This window comes from Raphanus sativus, chromosome 9 (genome assembly GCF_000801105.2).
Source record: "Raphanus sativus cultivar WK10039 chromosome 9, ASM80110v3, whole genome shotgun sequence".
NCBI lineage: Eukaryota > Viridiplantae > Streptophyta > Magnoliopsida > Brassicales > Brassicaceae > Raphanus > Raphanus sativus.
This window is the reverse complement of record NC_079519.1, coordinates 6,001,066-6,020,895: the sequence shown is the minus strand read 5'-3', so window position 1 is coordinate 6,020,895 and position 19,830 is coordinate 6,001,066. Positions and strand designations below refer to the sequence as shown.

General features: G+C 29.8%; 2 protein-coding genes and 1 long non-coding RNA gene across 3 annotated transcripts; 1 reads left to right on the top strand and 2 right to left on the bottom strand.

The window, feature by feature from the left end:
* Positions 1 to 10,507: 10,507 nt before the first annotated feature.
* Positions 10,508 to 11,371, bottom strand: LOC130499763 (uncharacterized). Its single transcript, XR_008938626.1, has 3 exons — positions 11,076 to 11,371; positions 10,851 to 10,985; positions 10,508 to 10,761 (listed from the first exon to the last, which is right to left on the bottom strand). It is a non-coding gene; the product is annotated as an uncharacterized LOC130499763 (long non-coding RNA).
* Positions 11,372 to 11,978: 607 nt separating this feature from the next.
* Positions 11,979 to 13,538, bottom strand: LOC108824586 (AAA-ATPase At3g28610-like). The gene has a single exon (XM_018598011.2). It carries the CDS (start codon positions 13,427 to 13,429, stop codon positions 11,993 to 11,995), a length of 1,437 nt encoding a protein of 478 aa, XP_018453513.1. The 5' UTR covers positions 13,430 to 13,538; the 3' UTR covers positions 11,979 to 11,992.
* A 4,782-nt stretch (positions 13,539 to 18,320) lies between these two features.
* LOC108824395 (uncharacterized) lies at positions 18,321 to 19,449 on the top strand. Its single transcript, XM_018597813.2, has 3 exons — positions 18,321 to 18,499; positions 18,779 to 18,884; positions 19,163 to 19,449. Exons 1-3 carry the CDS (start codon positions 18,394 to 18,396, stop codon positions 19,239 to 19,241), a joined length of 291 nt encoding a protein of 96 aa, XP_018453315.1. The 5' UTR covers positions 18,321 to 18,393; the 3' UTR covers positions 19,242 to 19,449.
* Positions 19,450 to 19,830: the final 381 nt, after the last annotated feature.

Genomic DNA, 19,830 nt, shown 5'->3' with positions numbered 1-19,830 from the left:
CCTCGTTTGGAGAATGTGGAGGCCGACACAGTGGCAAAGTCGGCTCTTCTTTGTTTGAACAACCCTCCCATTAGGGAGTGATACTCTGTTTTTTATTTGAATGAAAGTAGTTGTTTGCTCAAAAAAAAAAGAAAAAGGAAAGAGCATATGTATTTCACAATCTCGTTTAGATTAAAAGCTTCTCTGATATTTGTTTATGTAATCCGAGAGATGTTAGAGTAAGGAAAAGAAAAAGATCATGGGTAAAGAAAAAAAATCGTGGGTTGTGGATTATTTTTAAAAAACCGTTAAGCATTATCTTGTTTTACTTATTTTTTCTTAAATTTTGCAAAACACTTATTACGTGGCAGAATATGATTCGACACATGACTTGCGATTTAGTATATAGGGGATATATGTATCAGTTATAGGTAATGTTAAAAACTTTTGCATTGCTTAAACAAATGATTTTGAAAGTGGTGATGCAAATAATTGGCATCAATTTATCAATAACTGATGCAAATATACAAAGTATTCATGTCACTTCTGTATATGTGTCAGTTACAGAAAATGATGTTAATTTTATATCAATTTATTTAAAGCGATTTGCACCAAAATTACTAACAAAGTTAATAATTTGCAAAAATGGAAGAATGGGAAAATGTGGAGAGAGAAACAAGTCAAAAAGACATTGTTAGCCCTACAAGCATTTGGAAAGAAAAAAAAACAAAAAAAATGAGAAACAAAAACCAATACTATCTCTTTCTGATGATTTTTTCGATGTTGAAGATAGATAACTCCAATCCACTGGTCTCGATGTATTCTTTATTCTTTTTTTTTAATGAAATAAAATCAAATTAATTCTTCCTGATAAAAGAACGATGGCAAAAACATATATTCATGTACCGGAGAAATATCGGAACCCTAGATAAGCAAATTCATCAAGAACAAACAAACATAAACACAACAAGATCGAGATCAAAATCAAAAGAGAGAATACAAGAGCGAGGAAGAGAAGACAGAAGAGCTATTTTCACAGCCCCAACAGACGCAGGATAACCTCGCAACTTCTCTGCAACTGTTGTGTTCGAAACGAGACATCGATCCATCCACAATCAATCTTCACCAAAAAAGCCATCCCCGGAGTTTCCCCGCGGCCCCGACCACCGGAATTTACAAGAGACCCAACTCTTAAACTTCCTCGGCCAAGTTCAGATGCTGCCTCGCCGTCACATGCATCATACAACACCGCATACAAATGCTAAAATCTACCGGCCAAGAAGAGCTTCAGCGTCTAAAAGGAGATGTCCCAAAGAACGAAAATCCCCAAGCTCGTCGACACCAGAAATTTCACAGCGACTGCGCAACAAGAAGATTATAGTCCCCATGGAAACTGTTCGTCGCCCAGAGATAATATAATAATTATCCAGCTAACATGAATTATTAACGATTACATATTTGTTAGTTTAACCGACTAACATTCATTAACATTAGTTAGTTTAGCCGGCTAACAAAATATATTTCAATGTATTTGAGAGTCAAATCTTTTCACGCAGTATATTTGTTAATTTAGCCGGCTATCAGATATATGTTTACGAATTCCTCTTCTTTGCTTTTAGTTTGGGTATGGTTAGCGTGGATCCTTAGTCCACTAGGAAGAAGGTATCTGCCGATAAGCGTAATGACAACAACTGACATACCTACTATGGTGAGTACGACAACAACACTTTAATTTAATGTCAACAAACTTGGATCTTGTTGTTGAAATAGATATAGCTCATTAATGCTACATAATATTAGCCATCACTTAAAACACTTATCCGTTACAATAGTTAACATTTATTGTTAATAGATCAAATAGCCGTAACACAAACTGATATAGCCGGCTAATATATCATATAGCAAAAGTCAAATAAAAAACATGGGTGCATACATAACTTACAATCTTCTTGTTGCTACAAACTAATTTAATGTCAACAAACTTGGATCTTGATGTTGAAGTAGATATAGCTCACTAATGCTACATATAATATTATCCATCAATTAAAATATTTATCCGTTACAATAGTTAACATTTATTGTTAATAGATCAAATAGCTGTAACACAAACTGACATAGCCGGCTAATATATCATATAGCAAAAGTCAAATAAAAACATGGGTGCATACATAACTTACAAATCTTTCATAACCTTATCCATCTTACAAAAAAAAATATCCGTAACAATAGTTAACATTACTTGTTAATATATCAAACGGCAAGAGTCAAATAGATAACACACGTTGCATAAATAACTAACAAAGCATTTTGAAAGATTTGCACCAAAATTACTAACAAAGTTAATAATTTGCAAAAATGGAAGAATGAGAAAAGGTGGAGAGAGAAACAAGTCAAAAAGACATTGTTAGCCCTACAAGCATTTGGAAAGAAAGAAAAACAAAAAAAATGAGAAACAAAAACCAATGCTATCTCTTTCTGATGATTTTTTCGATGTTGAAGATAGATAACTCCAATCCACTGGTCTCGATGTATTCCTTATTCTTTTTTTTAATGAAACAAAATCAAATTAATTCTTCCTGATAAAAGAACGATGGCAAAAACATATATTCATGTACCGGAGAAATATCGGAACCCTAGATAAACAAATTCATCAAGAACAAACAAACATAAACACAACAAGATCGAGATCAAAATCAAAAGAGAGAATACAAGAGCGAGGAAGAGAAGACAGAAGAGCTATTTTCACAGCCCCAACAAACACAAGATAACCTCGCAACTTCTCTGCAACTGTTGTGTTCGAAACGAGACATCGATCCATCCACAATCAATCTTCACCAAAAAAGCCATCCCCGGAGTTTCCCCGCGGCCCCGACCACCGGAATTTACAAGAGACCCAACTCTCAAACTTCCTCGGCCAAGTTCAGATGCTGCCTCGCCGTCACATGCATCATACAACACCGCATACAAATGCTAAAATCTACCGGCCAAGAAGAGCTTCAGCGTCTAAAAGGAGATGTCCCAAAGAACGACCATCCCCAAGACAAGCTCGTCGACACCAGAAATTTCACAGCGACTGCGCAACAAGAAGATTATAGTCCCCATGGAGACTGTTCGTCGCCCAGAGATAATATAATAATTATCCAGCTAACATGAATTATTAACGATTACATATTTGTTAGTTTAACCGACTAACATTCATTAACATTAGTTAGTTTAGCCGGCTAACAAAATATATTTCAATGTATCTGAGAGTCAAATCATTTCACGCAGTATATTTGTTAATTTAGCCGGCTATCAGATATATGTTTACGAATTCCTCTTCTTTGCTTTTAGTTTGGGTATGGTTAGCGTGGATCCTTAGTCCACTAGGAAGAAGGTATCTGCCGATAAGCGTAATGACAACAACTGACATACCTACTATGGTGAGTACGACAACAACACTCTAATTTAATGTCAACAAACTTGGATCTTGTTGTTGAAATAGATATAGCTCATTAATGCTACATAATATTAGCCGTCACTTAAAACACTTATCCGTTACAATAATTAACATTTATTGTTAATAGATCAAATAGCCGTAACACAAACTGACATAGCCGGCTAATATATCATATAGCAAAAGTCAAATAAAAAACATGGGTGCATACATAACTTACAATCTTCTTGTTGCTACAAACTAATTTAATGTCAACAAACTTGGATCTTGATTTTGAAGTAGATATAGCTCATTAATGCTACATATAATATTATCCATCATTTAAAACATTTATCCGTTACAATAGTTAACATTTATTGTTAATAGATCAAATAGTTGTAACACAAACTGACATAGCCGGCTAATATATCATATAGCAAAAGTCAAATAAAAACATGGGTGCATACATAACTTACAAATCTTTCATAACCTTATCCATCTTACAAAAAAATTATCCGTAACAATAGTTAACATTACTTGTTAATATATCAAACGGCAAGAGTCAAATAGATAACACACGTTGCATAAATAACTGAGTAATCTTACATAAATGTTTTCCAAATTACATAGCCATAACAAAAACTAACATAACCGGTTAATATAACATAGCAAGAGTCAACAGAAAATAAAGTTGCATACACAACTTAGAAGCTTTATAAAAACTTTTTTCCCAAAAATACATAGCTGTAACACAAACTAATATAGCCGATTAATATTCATAGCCTAACAGTATCATTACCAACAGAAAAACGTGGTATTTACATATGTGTTAGGCGAAATTGATATCCAGAATCAAGTAGACTCGCGTTGATAGTGACCAACTATGAGTTTATGGCGGTTCATAATCACACAACTAGTAATTTAAGATGCAATCAGTAAACAAACGGACCACTCTTTCGTCATCTTCTACGGCCAATTTCCGTCGTCGTCTTTGGTAGCCTCTGTTCTTCTCTTTTTCATCATCATCCTCTCTCATCTTTTTGTTCCTTCTCTCTCCTTTTGTTCGTCTTCCTTCTTTATAAAATCTTGGATCTTCCTCTTCTCCATTGACTGAAATGAAGGCGATGCTGTAGCAAATGTGAGGTGACGGCAAACGGTAACAAACGTGAGACAGCGGAGTGACGGTGAGCTTAAGCAGAGTTAGGGTAACTGTGTGACGGTGAGCTTGAGCAGAGGTAATGGTGTGATGACGTGATGATGTGATGGTGAGATTGCGTGATGGAGATAGCGAAGAAGAGAAGCTAATAAATTTGAAGAAAAAAGGAGAGATCAAAAGACATAGAATAGTTACGAAACATTGAAAAGAGAGATAAGATAAGACAAATGAAATATGTGGACATAATAGAAAGCACGAAGAGATGAGAGAAGGAAAATAAAGAAATTAGGCTTTAGATTATATTATAAAAAGAATAAGGGTAGAAAGGTGATTAATAAAAAACACATCAGCGATAAATGCATTTTTCTATCTATGCAAATTATGCACTTATGTTTGTATATGAATGCCAATTTCTCATTTATTTAAGTGATGTTAATATTAGTATCGGTTACAATAACCGATATAAGTTATTTATATTACTTTTTAATAAATGATTAGAGTTTGATCCGCCCTTTTAAAGGGCGAATAAGATTTTTTTTTTGTCATCATCCTATGTATTGATCTTCTTCATTTGTTAAATGTTTGAGATTGGTTTAGTCAACAAATTTATTAACCCATCTTTTTATTCATCAATATGTTTAAATATAATGTTTGGTTTTTGGTTTTGGTTTTAGGTTGTTTTTCTTTTTGGATTTCAGTTTTAGTTTGATTATAATTTTTTCTTTTTTGGTTCAAGAGATATATAAACCGTTCAGTTATTTATGAAAATAACTTAATATAATTATACTTGTGTTTACCTGATCCGGATTATGGGCTTAGTTTTTTTCCCAAAAATTTATTTACTGAAAATTTAGAAATTTTATACATGTATTTTTATTACAAATTGTTTTTATAGATACATAAATTAAAATTAATAAATAGTATTTGTTTAAAATAAGATAAATCATTTATAAAACCCGTCATTATTAATTTCACTTATATTTAAAACTGCAAATTATAGTAAAAATATTTTTAATTTTATATTGGTAAAATTTTATTTTATTATTATATAAATAAAATATACTTCATTCAACCCGTATCATACTATATCGAATGATTTTTTATTACTCAAATTTAAATATATAATTATTTTTTATTATACATATCTTACTTTAATATTTTATTTTAATACGTTGAAGTATGTGGTAAAATTCATGAATGTGTGTTATTCTTTAATTTTATGATTTATAAAATATTTAATAAATTAATTAAGTTACTTTATATTTATTAGTTTATGTATTAATTTAATTATGAATATAAACATTACGGGAATATTATTTTTATTCTATAATGAAATAATTAATATTTGTTAATAATTTATTTAATATTAATTACGATTTTTATTATTTAAAATAAATATTAAAAATAAATTTTGTTTACATCTTAAATAAAAAGACTTTAAAATATAACGCATATGCTTTTTAGTTGTATGACTTTTTATTTTTCTATGAAATAAAACTATACAATCTTGTGGATCATGAAACTATTAACAAAGTTAATTGTTGTGATTTGGCATTAGTTTATTTTGTTTTCAATTATCTATTATAATATTTATGTTTTATATTTAGATTATTTAGATTTAAATTTTAATTTTCTTATTCACATTAGACATTAATAATACTTAAAGAAAATTTTATACTGCTAGATTTTGATCCGCGCTTTCAAAGCGCATGATTATTTTCGAAACATTTCAAAATTTATTTTATATAAATATGTATTCTTATACATTTAAATTTATAAATGAAACTTTATATTTTAAAATCCGATCCAACCCGCAGTTAAATTGACAAGTTGTGTGGTCTCGTATGTAGTTCGGTTTAGTTTAAAAAAAAATTATTTAAAAATCCTATAAACCCGTAAAAACAACTAAAACCGGAGATCTGGCTACCGGTTGAATTGATAGATGATCCAATATGAAATTCGGTTTGACTTAAATTATTATAGTCAAATTAAATTTTCATTTTGTTGTAAGGGTAATAGATCAATATTCGAGAGGATGCATACTAAAAATGAAATATATGTGAGCATCAATAATTTGTATATATTTTTATTATAATTTAATGATTCATGTTTGTAAATATAATTTTCATTTATTTAATTAGTTTACTTTTATTATTCACATGTTATTAGATTTTTTATTTATTTTTTTGTTGATGACTTATTTTAAATTTAAATTTAATTTCATTATTCGCATTAGAAATGTAAATATTTAGTAATTTTAATCTTTATATATATATATATATTTATTATATATATATATATAGTTATGTTTTACAATTAACTAGATTAGGACCCGCCCTAAAGGGCGGAAATTGATTTGTCAAATTTCAATTAATAATATATGGTATATATAATATGTGTATATAATATTATATATATTTGTGTAACATTTATATATATATATATATATACATATTAGACATATATATAATATTTTATTAAATATATATAGAATTTAATAGTGTTATAATTTGTGTTGTACTTGTTATTAGTTTGTATTTAATCTTCTTTCATTTTCAGTATAATAATTTGCCTTGTCACACCTTTTACCTTTTAACTTATACACATAGTTATGCCTTTTTCAAAAAAAAACTTATACACATAGTCTCGTAAAATGTAATATATAAAAAAACATATTTAAAAAATCTACTGACCATATGCCACCATTATTTGGTTGTTTGAACAAAAAAAAATCATGTTCTTGCATAACTGTGTATGTTGTGATATGATGTAGGTGAAGAGTAAATATATGGAAGTAAAGTTAGTGATACGAACATGAGCCTATGTTGGTCTATGCCACAATTATTTGGTTTTTGGAAGATCAATGACCATAAGCATACACGGTCTTTGTATGCTTACGTTGTAAATGAGTCGGATATTTTTTCTCTTATGTCTGGAATGATATGGAACTCGTTGATTTAAGAATTGTTCAGTTTTATATGATCTAATTATATTAATAGATTAACCAAAATATTATAAAAGTGTTACTGGTTAGGTTTAACTAATCTATGTTGGTTAAAATTTGGTTTAATTTAAGGTTGTAGGTTGCATTGTATAGGAGGTATGATATATTCTAGCAACAACTATGAAAGAGTCCAAAATTTAAATGAGAACTTCAAATAGTAGATAATCCCTAAATTAATAGATTAGATTAAACCATTGATCCACACTCTCTTGCATCAATTTATGTTAATGTTATGTTTTATGATATAATTTTGTTAATATATTTGTTGAATTAGTTAATATTTAATAAATATATTTTTGTGTTTGAATAACCCGTAAAAAATATATTCATAAAAAGATCAAATAACATGTTTCATCTTGTTCTAAATATTAATAGTATCAAACTATTAATATTTTTTTATCATATATATATATATAGATTTATGTATATGTATATCTAATTTAATAAGAATTATATTTTTATGTATTTAGGGGGTCTTATTGTACTAAGGATTTGAGAAAATTCTGGGATTTTTAGATTAAGTGGAATTTGGATAGAATTGTAGATTTTGATAAATATTTGGAAGATTTTGGTAGGAATTTAAAAGGATGATTTTGGATTTTTTTTCTAAGAAATTGGTGATTTTTAAGATTTTTAATAACTAAATAAAACAAACTAGTTATATCATAAGTTATGAAAATCATTTCATCGACTTCATTTCTCTCTACAAAATTTGTATTTTCTCCTAAAGCTTACATATTTATCTCGTCTTACTCGCTTTTGATCTTATCGCATGACACAAAAACATAAATCATACACCTTTTCCTCTTAAATGAAAAAATCTTAAGTGAAGAATTTCTCATGTCATCATCAATGGTTCAACCTGTAATTATTTTATTCATCACTCACTCTATCTCTTTCCTGTTACAAAACAAATCTCAGAAGAATAAAGATAGAACATGTATCTCTGTCTCTCTCTTTCTCTGGGAGATTCCAAGTCTGAAACCAAAAACAACAAAATTTGACTCATCTCTTTGAGTTTTCTGTTTCTTACAAAAAAATTCTGGGGAAAATATAAATTGAGTTTTCTCTGAAATCCTTCATCAATTGAATTCCATGACCATCACCATTAACTATCCAATCCTATACAAACCTCGACCTAAAAAGTAAAATCAGTCAAAGCATACTCCTAATAATCATAATGTAACATCCCGAGTTATGATATGTAAAAATGCTTAAGAGAATTGATTTGGCTACTTATGTTACCAAAGTTGATTTATTTTTTCCGGAACACATCCTTAAAGAACTCTAGAGTTAAGCGTGCTTGAACTGGAGTAATGGAAGGATGGGTGACATATCGATAAGTGATTCGCGATAGCGTGTGAGTGAGGCCAAAACACGGAGAAAGGTCAAGGTGGTGATTGCAGAGTCAGTAAATGATTTCGAGCCTTGGAAAATTAACGACCGACCGTCGGATGGGATGGGGCCCACGGGCCGAGAGAGCGAGCGTGGGTGGCCCATTAGTCGTGGACGGTCGGGGCGTTACAAGTGGTATCAGAGCTGGTTAGCTGTCTCAGTTCTGACCTGAGAGGCATCTTGTGACCTGTCGTGGGGCGCAACGAGGACGTTGCGTTCTTTGAGAGGGGGTGAATTGTAACATCCCGAATTGTGATATGTAAAAAAGCTTAAGAGAATTGATTTGGCTACCTATGTCACCAAAGTTGACTTACCTTTTCTAGAGCACATCCTGAAAGAACTCTAGAGTTAAGCGTGCTTGAACTGGTGTACTGGAAGAATGGGTGACCTATCGGAAAGTGATTCGCGATAGCGTGTGAGTGAGGCCAAAACACGGGGAAAGGTCAGGGTGGTGATTGCAAGGTCAATAAACAATGATTTCGAGCTTTAGAAAATTAACGACCTACCGTTGGATGGGATGAGACCCACGGACCAAGAAAGCGGGCGTGGATGGCCCATTAGCTGTGGACGGTCGGGGCGTTACACATAATCCAATTGGTCATCTTCTTCATCTCTGGTTTTGTTTCTTTTTAAGCCGGAAGAGACAAAGGAGATTACCAAAAAAAGGTCAAAAGTTAAGAAAAAGAAAATCTGTGATTTTTTTTTTCAAATACCGATGGAATTTCTTTTCACACAATTTTAACTACAAATCTTTTTCAAATACTTCCTAAATAACTTCTGATATGTTTTATAGATGAAATCCTTATTTTTCAATAAGGGTGGATTTGTTAGAGTTTGTATAAATGATAGATCCAATAAGCAAGGATTTAAGATAACTTTTGTAAATTCAAGATCCAATAAGGTAAGATTCGAACAAAAAACAAAATTCTACCAAATCATCAATTCAATAAGCCCCCCTTAGTGACTGTTTTGAAGAAATTGTTTTTTGTTTGCATTTGGATTAATATATAGTTGTATATATACGAATTAATAGACATATATAATTATTTATTACATTAATAATATAATATAATTTATTTTTATTGAAATTTCGTATTTATATAAATTAAATTCATTAATTTAAAAAAATAATAAATTAGTTAGTTAGTTCCTTAATTTTAGGCATGGTGTATATTTAATTTCAATTAAATTAGATATATGAATATATGAATAGAAATAATATGAAAGATAATTAAATTATATATATAAATATATGAAGATAAATAATAGTACCAATCTAGACTTTTTTGATAGTCCAAAAAGTAGTCGATAAATATTGTTTCTGTTTTAATAGTATTGATGATGTAAAACTAGTATCGTTTTTCATAATTGATTTTAGTAATTATATCATATATAATTACTGATTTAAAATATTTTTATCACTTGTACATAATTGATGTTAACAAAAGATTAAGATATTTTATTTAAACAATTAAAAATGCAAACAAAATAATTAATTAAATCAGAAAAAAATCAAACTAGATTAATAATTAATTTATTGAAAAATAACTATTCACCGTACAAATTTACAAAACAAAATAAAATAAATAACAAATTTTGCTACAAGATACCATCTAAACTAAGGTTGATAGTGACTATCAACGAGAGCCCCGAGAAAGTCTTCAAATTGAATTGTACAAGATTAGCTTCAGGGTCGGCATCATGGTTTACACTGAAAGAAGTCCTAAGCATTGACTCTTCCAAAATGAACGAAGTCCTAAGCATCCTGATAGATATTTTTTCCTAGCTAACTCAAATTCATCTGAGCCTTCACTACAAAACAGGGAAACAGAAAATGGTCACAAACATTTATCAATCAAATGATCAAATCCTAGCACTGGTGAACAGAGAATACTAAACACCTTAATTAGTGGATTCCTTGATGAACGTTTGCATTATAGGACTCATAATAATTCTGCAAGGCTTCCAATACAGCTGTAGGCTTTTGAGAAGTTGCAGCACTGTTTAAGTTTCACACGCTTAGAACCATTCACTTCCTGAAACTCAGTTTCAAGGTCAGATGGTTGCTTAGCTTTATACAATTTGATAAGAAGGCCAAAATAGATAGTGGTGTTCAGATTTGATACCTGGTGTAAGATTCGGAAATCTTTACGAGCACAACGGCCTAGAAAGACGGGTTCAGAATCAGCGGTGATTGTTGCAGAGAAAGACGGGTTGGAGTAGACGGTAGTAAGAGGAGCGGCAGACGCATGAGAAGCTTAGTGGTATGGAACTTCCATAATAGAAGAGGCAGAAGCGATGGAGATTAGGAAAAGAACTAGAACGAGATGAATCAGATAATAAGATAAATTGCTTTTGACTTTAATTGCAGTAATATTAAAAGATATATTAATGGGACTGAGATCTCATTAGTTAAGATTCAGAGGAAGAGAAGGTAATCTTTTTACGAAGCAGTTATATAGATTCAAGTTAACTTTTTCATTCCTAAATATTAACTGATGCAACCTAAGGTAAAATAACATCATTTTTGTTTAATTGATGTTAAGGAAAAAAAATAGTTACCTTAACTTTCGGAGTTAAGATTAATTTATACTATTGTTTTAAGCTATTTTTATTTTTCACATCAATTCTTCTGATATAAATTTTATATCATTTAGATAAGTGATTTTAAACTACGAAATAGGTGCATCATTTATATAACTGATATAAATATATATATAATAACATCAATTTTGTTAAAATGATACAAACTATATGGCATCAATTTTCTTCGATGTAAGTTTTATATCATTTAGATAAGTGATTTTAAACTACAAAATAGATGCATTATTTATTTAACTGATATAAATTTATATAATAACATCAGTTTTGCTAAAGTGATACAGACTAATAAAAAAATACTATCACTTAGCTGAACTGATGTCAAATAATTTAATTAAAACATTATTTTTTGTAATTGATGCTAAATGTTACATATTTGTATCATTTGCAAATAAGTAATTTAAAATAGAATTATTTAATTTTGTGATTCAATTTAAGTGATTTAATTCACCTTTTGTTTGTGGTGAGACATTATCCTAAACAATTCTCGAAATATTCTGAGTTTCTTGCCACTTAGTTTGTGATCTCTCTGGTGCTTCTTCCTCTTCTCCAAACTCTCGACCAAGTCTTTCAAGGATCCGTCGACATCTACTTTATGACTCTCGGCCATCAGTTTCTCTGCTACATCAGCCGGAGCGATCTTTGTTTCTTTCAGCAAAGACTTGATTTCACCAAACAGAGGATGAGAATCAAGGTCCAAGTAGTTCTTGGCAAGAACCTTGAACGCCTCGAAGCTACAATAAGACAGCTCAATGTGCATATCCATTCTTCCTCTCCTGATCAAAGCCGGGTCTAGTTTCTCAATATGATTGGTCGTGAATATGATGATCCTCTCTTGTCCGCAAGCCGACCATATCCCATCTATGAAGTTCAAAAGCCCCGAGAGTGTGAGTCGGCTCTGGTTTTGATCTTCTCCATCTTTCTTGACGCCCAAGTCACCATCTCTTTTCCTTCTCTTGCCCGTTAGGCCTACAGAACAATCAATATCTTCGATCACAATAATCGATCTGCTTGATGTTGCGGTGAGAAGTTTCCTCAACTCCGAGTTGTTCTGAATAGCCGTGAGTTCGAGATCATAGATGTTATAGTTCAAATGATTCGCCATAGCCGCGATCATCGTGGACTTACCAGTCCCTGGTGGTCCATACAATAGGTAACCCCTCTTCCAAGCTTTCCCAATCTTCTTGTAATACTCTTTCCCATTGCTGAACGCCTCAAGATCGTTCAAAATGTCTTCTTTCTTGACAGGATCCATAGCCAGTGTCTGAAAACTCGCCGGGTGCTCGAAATCAATGTGTCTCCACAAGCTTTTCTTGCTATTATCCCAATTCAAACTAGGGTTATTAGTGAACAGCTTCATCTTCTTGTTCTTGGCCTCGATTGATTTCCCTTCTTCCATCACATACTTGATGTAAGATCCGGTTACAATCTCCAACCCACGTCTGTGGAAAGTGAGCTTGTGAATTCTGTCTCCATCAGTAGCAGTCACAATCTCCCACCAGACGTTAAGTCCTTGGTACACGTCTCTAACTTTAGCCTCATCACGTTTTAAGACTAGACCTTTGCTCTCTTTAACCTGACTTGCCCTAATCTTATGGGCTTTACCGATTGCTTTGGCACCAAGGTAAGTGTCGATGGCTGCGAAAGCGTGGTTGAAACGGTACTCTTCATACTCTGGGAAACTGATGACAACGTAGGGAGAAAAGAAGTTGATGACACGGTCGGAGAATCTTTGGACAAATGAGAGTTGTTGGATTGTAGACAAAAAGAACTCTTTGATTGCGATCTTGAGGTGTTCAGGGAATATTTGTTGAAAAGTTGCCCATAAGAAGAACAAACTTGCCATGCTTGAACCAAATGATCCCATCGTATCTCCCATTTTCGTCAAGTAAGACTTGTGTTTGAGTTTGTTAAAAAAAAAAGACTTGTGTTTGAGTCGTTTGGATTAGCGTGTAACACTCTTATTTATAGACATTATTCGAAAAAACAATGCGTGTATTTAAAATTGTTATGAATATTGATGATGTCCATATGGAAAGTTTAGATATACTTGTTCTCCACTCCAAGTTAGATTTTGTTTCCAAGTTATTATAATCTTATATAAAAGATATATTACTCAATGAATAAGACACACAAATTTTTCTCTTTTTTTTAAAATTTTATAACACGTTACCAATACGAATTTCTAGCGATCTTGAGCTAATATGTATAGATTTTTATTATGTTATACTAGGTAAAGAATCCGTGCGATGTCGCACGGGAAGTCATTTTATAGAAAATATAATGCCACATTCTATATACTTTCTTTTTGAGAAATATATATGCTACAAATTATCTTGTATGCAACTTTATATGTTATAAAATTACAAACATATCAAGACCAAATAAGATATATGTTTATTACTAAATTTATAATGTAATTTACCAAATTTAGAGATCTTGTTTGGTTACATACCCATGATTCATTTGAAACCATATAAAATGCATGTACAGTCAAACGAAATTATTACATAGTGTTGTTAGAATGCTTAGATTTAGGAAAAATATAGTTATAGTTAGCAATGAATCTTTATAAATCAAAAAGGATAAGTTAAATTCCAAGACATAGAGTTGTATTGATAGTTCGGTATTATAAGTTATATATTCATTTTAACTTATATACAATCTTCTTCGAATCATGTTTATTAGTAACTAGTATTTTAATATTTTATTTTTGATAAATACTTCAATTTTAATTATTTTCCAAAATAATTCTCCATCTGCTCTGTTTTAAGTGACGCTTTAGAGCATTTCCCCCAAATTTTGGCTACTTATATAATACCTACTTTAACCTTTATATATATGTGCTTAATTGACTCCAGCCATTATTGCGATAGATCATGTTAGAAGATTAAAAGAAGTCAAATTTGATAATTTTTGGCCTATATTTTCGAAAACGTTTACAATATTGGAACAAATTAAAAATACTAAAATGACTATTAGAAAAGAATGGAAGGAGTATTAATTATAGTTAATTGAAATATATAGAACTGCGAGCTTTCTATATTGTATATATTCTGTAAGAAAATAAATTAAATTACTGCTATCGAATAATATTTTAATAATCACAATCTTATTTTATCAAATAATTTTTCTGTTTAGGATTTTAAAGGAAAATTTCAACAAAAAAAATTATTAAATAAGTTTAAATTTTCTTTTTGCTATTAAATAAATTTAAAAATTAGTTATTTATTATCTTAGTATATACATTTTAAAGTATTAAATATTTTTAAAACATCACACATAATAAAAGGAAATTACTACCGAGTAATCCGTTGTAATTATCTTTTGTTTAGGATTTTAAAATAGAAAATTACTATCATTATTTTAGTATATATATTTTTAACTAGGTGTTTTTCCCGCACATGCGGGAATAATCCATTTACAGCTAATTATTAGTTTATGTCTTATTAATTTAAAAATTATTATAGTAAATAATTGTTTATGCTTTAACAAAAAAATATAAATCAAATATATATATATATATATATATATATATATATATATATATGATAAAAAAATTCTTCAATATGTATATATTTATTATTGTGATAAACTTTTAAAAGCACATGTATATTAGAAATATTTTAGAAAATCTTTTATACAAATAATTTTGATTGGTTAATATTTAGTTATATATTGTTCTATTTCTTACAGTTTTATAATAAAAAATTATTTCCAGATAACAACTTTAAAGTAAGTTTTTATTTTGATGATTTTATCATATTAGTTTGTAATCAATTATCTAATATAACTTATAATCTATTTTTTTTGTCATCAATCTAATATTTTTAATATAAATTATGTTAATTATTTGATAAATAAAAACGTAAAATCATAAAAAATATGACACATAAACAAAATTACTTTTGACTGATTAATATTTAATTTTAAAATTTTTATGTATTGACATTTTATAATATAAAAATTTGTTTCCAGATAACAACAAAATATCTATATGAGAATTATCTTCTTTAATATATATATATATATATATAAAACTGATAATTTATCATATTAATCTATAATCAATTAGTTAATATAAAATTTAATATATTATTATTAATATAATTTTGTTTTAATTATATAATAAATGGGCAATTTAAATCAAATATCTAAAATCATAGAGAATATGACACATAACAAATTTTCGTTTAATTTAATTATATGATAAAGGGGAAATTTAAATCAGATACCTAAAATCATGAGAACATGACACATAAACAAAATCACTTCTCAAATAATAATAGTTAATATTTAATTATATATTGTTCTATATCTTACAGTTTTATAATAAAAAATTATTTCCATATAACAACAATATATAGAAATTATATTTTTTAAAGTAAGTTTTTATTTTGATGATTTTATCATATTAGTTTGTAATCAATTATCTAATATAACTTACAATCTAATATTTTTAATATAAAATTATTGTAATTATTTAATAAATAAAAAACCTAAAATCATAATGCCTTTTAAGAGGTTCGTGAAACTGATTAGCTATCTTAATTGACACTTAAAAATTATGATCGTTTAAGCCGTGGAATAATTAGTAGTAGCTGTAGATGCTTTGGACATCCATTTCTTTTCTAAAGCAATTATTCAAATCAATCATGTTTTACATTTAAAAAATAAAACTACAGCAAAAAAGTTAGAAAATAAAATATATAAACTTTTAAAATCAATTTTTCTACGGGTTTTATTAAGTTCTTTGAAAATAAATATACAGCAAAAAAAATTAAAGTCAAAGCAAAAAACTAACAGTTTTTTTTCTAAACCAAAAAATCTAAACTTAGAGCACCAACCAATCAGTTAGTGGGTTGGTAAGTTCTGTTGAATAATGTTTACTAGATTTTGATCCGCACGCCCATGCGGGTGTATATTTCAAAAATATATTGCTATTTATTTTTATGTCAATATCAAAACTGAATAGAAAATATTCAAATCTGAAGAACCGAACCGATCACTATCTAAAAGAGTAATACCAATCCTGAACCAAAATTGATTAAATATCCAAATTATTCAAAATTTTGATATTTATTAGACAACTGAAACCATAACCAATTCGAACCGAAGTATTTTGGATATCAAACTGTATCTGAAAATATTTATATACTTATATATATATATATATGTTAATTATTTTTAGTTTTAATTTATATTAAAACATCTAGAATATATATGATACTTTTATGTTGGTTTAAATACTTGAAAATATATAAAATATTCAAATATAAATATCTAAAATAGTGGAAGTACACTCAAAGCACCAAAAATATTAAAAATAATTATTGATTTTTGATCCAAAATTAAAACCAAACCAATTTATATGTTAAGTTTAGGTATTATGATATTTTTTATTCATATTTATATACAATATATTTTTGTTTATAGATTTTAAGAATTTCAAAATATATAATAATTTTTTAAAAAATTTAAATGGGTTTTTCGAACCCGAACTAAACCCGCAAAGATCTGAATATAATTCGAAATGAAATTTAGAAATATCTAAATGGGGCTGAAATCCTTTGACCGCAGAAACCCAAAACCCAAACAGATCTGAAACGAATCTGAATGAATACCTGAACACCCAACCCTAGTCATAATTCGAATTAAAATTTAGAAATATATGAATGGGGCTGAAATCTTTGACTCCGGAAATCCAAACGGATCCGTAACGAACCGGAATGGATACCTGAACTCCTAGCCCTAATCACTATTATGTATCATATATATGTCATCATATAATTAATTGTATTAGTCCATCATATAAATAATCATATAATTAATAAATATTTCATCTAAACTATTAAATCAGTTTTTTGTCAACACAAAAAAAATTCACCACACACGATATCGCCCAAAATATCTTTATATATTCTATTAAATTAGAAAATGACCTATCTATATAGATTTAGTCCAATTATTATTTTTCTTTATTTAAAGATAAAACAATATATATGTATATATCACTTTTACGCAATTTATGAAAGCTAAAATTCAAAACAAAAATGTAAAATAAAAAATATACTCACTTTTTAAATGACGGATCAGAATCTAGTCTTTAATTAAAAATTATCCACCACATAGTAACCGTTTGATTTAAAAAATAAACCAGAAATGATTTTTTTTTCTTATTAAACTCTGCCTACATCGATCACCGTCTCCTGTAAATTATGGTAGTTCAAATATGGTTATAAACTATTAGATGTAAATACAACCAAAGACTCCAATCTTAATAATTGGACCTATCTAAATTATGGTAGTTCAAATATCTTAATTGATTGTCTACTTTTAGGAAAAATCTTGTTAAGATTGGAGTCTTTGGTTGTATTTAAATCGTACCATTCAATAATTTGATTTCGGCTTGAATTTGTTTTCTATACAAAGCGATTTACATTTCCATACTAAATTCAAGTATTAATTGCATAACAAACCAAACACTCATTCTCGGTAAGTAGAATTACACTCTACAATAATAAAAATGCTTTTAATGAAAGAAATAAATAATGATCTAAATTTCAGTGGCATGAATTGGTAAATATTAAGATGAAGTAAGGGTGATTTCTCAAATGTACTTCAGTTTTAATAGTATAGATATTTACTTTAGAATAAGTGAGTGAGTAATAAAATATTACTTTTGTTAGCAAAGCAAAAAGGCCGAGTATTGGGCTAATACTAAAAAGATTATACACAAGAAAATGGGGCCTCCATCCATCTCAGCGAGTTAAAATCACGCGCGGTAGAAGACAAGAGAGGAAACCAAAGGCGACATAGACGAGGAGGAGGAGGAAGAAGAAGATGAGAGAGACGGTGAAGTTGATAAGCATGGAGGGTTTCGAGTTCGTGATCGACAAGGAAGCCGCCATGGTTTCACAGACTATAAGAAGCATGCTCACTTCTCCAGGTTCTGTTTTTTTTAGGGTTACTTGTTCTTCTTGTCATCTTTTTTCTTGATTTCCTTCAAATATATTTGACCTAAAGCTTTTTGTCAGAATTTTTTTTTTTTTAAATTCGAAATTCAATTGTGTGATTGAATTTCGAATCAGATCCAAAGCCATAGCGATTTTTTATTTGTTCATGAGAAACCAAGTGTGTTTACATATCAACATGTGATTCCAGTTGTTTAGAGATGAAAGATGTTTCAAGAAACTCTCTTGTTGTTGTTGTTGTTTCCATTGGGTAGGTGGGTTTTCGGAGTCGAAAGATGGCGTGGTGACTTTCCCTGATATCAGCACTACAATTCTTGAGAAGATTTGCCAGTACTTCTATTGGTCTCTTCAATACTCCAGGTCCATTCTCTTCTCTCACTTGCTCTAATCTGATCTCTAGAACCTAATCACCAGTTTCATCTATCTAAGTTTCACTAATTAGTTTCATGCCAAACTCTTTACCCCTATTCTATTCAATTTCACAATAAAGTTTCCATCTTTAGGAGTCTCTTGTGCCATTGCAGTGTTAAAGGAAAGTGATATTGTTTACAATCATGCTGCTTTGAGATTTTCCCACTTTTAGAACTCCCCTGTCTCAATCTTTACTTCTTCTTAAGAGTTTGTATTTTCTCTTACAGAGGCAAAGAGACCGAGTTCCACATTGAGCCTGAGCTGACCTTGGAGCTCATGATGGCTGCTAATTATCTTCACACTTGAAAGAGTTTATTAACATTATTAAACTCTTTATTCTGGGTAGTCTAGTTTTTCTTTGTAACCATAAGTTGTGAATCCCCCGGAGCACTTCGTGTGGGGTTATTATAAGTGTAAGCGTTTGACTCAAAAATGGTTTGTGCTTTAACTATTGAATAGCTCCGACGGATAGTTGTTCTTTTTTATTTACTAGTTATGACTATTGACCGCACCATCAATGTTCTTGTGGGGTTTTTAGTTGTTGCCTTTCAAACAGCTTAAGTTAAGCACAACATTTTATGCTAATGATGACTGGTTTTCGTGTCTAATCACTTAAAAAGACTATTATTGTCTGCAAACGTAAAAATTACGTTAGAGGCCTAAGATTAGTCTTATCTAAGACACTTCGTGTAGGAGCTGTGACTTGAGATGTTGAATCAAAAGTCTTGTTTTATTTTGGGAGGAGATTGATCCGCTAGTCATTTTGCAGCAAGCTGATTGCGCAAGACACTACTGACCTGTAGACAATAAGCTTCTTTGGAAACGGAACGGTGAGAGGTGCCGCTCCATCCTCTAGAACCACTGCTTACCGAGTCTGTGCGGGAGAAGGTAGAGA

Bases quoted from the DNA above. Each gene is read 5' to 3' on its own strand.
- LOC108824395 (XM_018597813.2), top strand. From the start codon at position 18,394: ATGAGAGAGACGGTGAAGTTGATAAGCATGGAGGGTTTCGAGTTCGTG. The intron at 18,500-18,778 runs GTTCTGTTTTTT...TCCATTGGGTAG, and splicing joins AAGCATGCTCACTTCTCCAG to GTGGGTTTTCGGAGTCGAAA. The intron at 18,885-19,162 runs GTCCATTCTCTT...TTTCTCTTACAG, and splicing joins TGGTCTCTTCAATACTCCAG to AGGCAAAGAGACCGAGTTCC.
- LOC108824586 (XM_018598011.2), bottom strand. From the start codon at position 13,429: ATGGGAGATACGATGGGATCATTTGGTTCAAGCATGGCAAGTTTGTTC.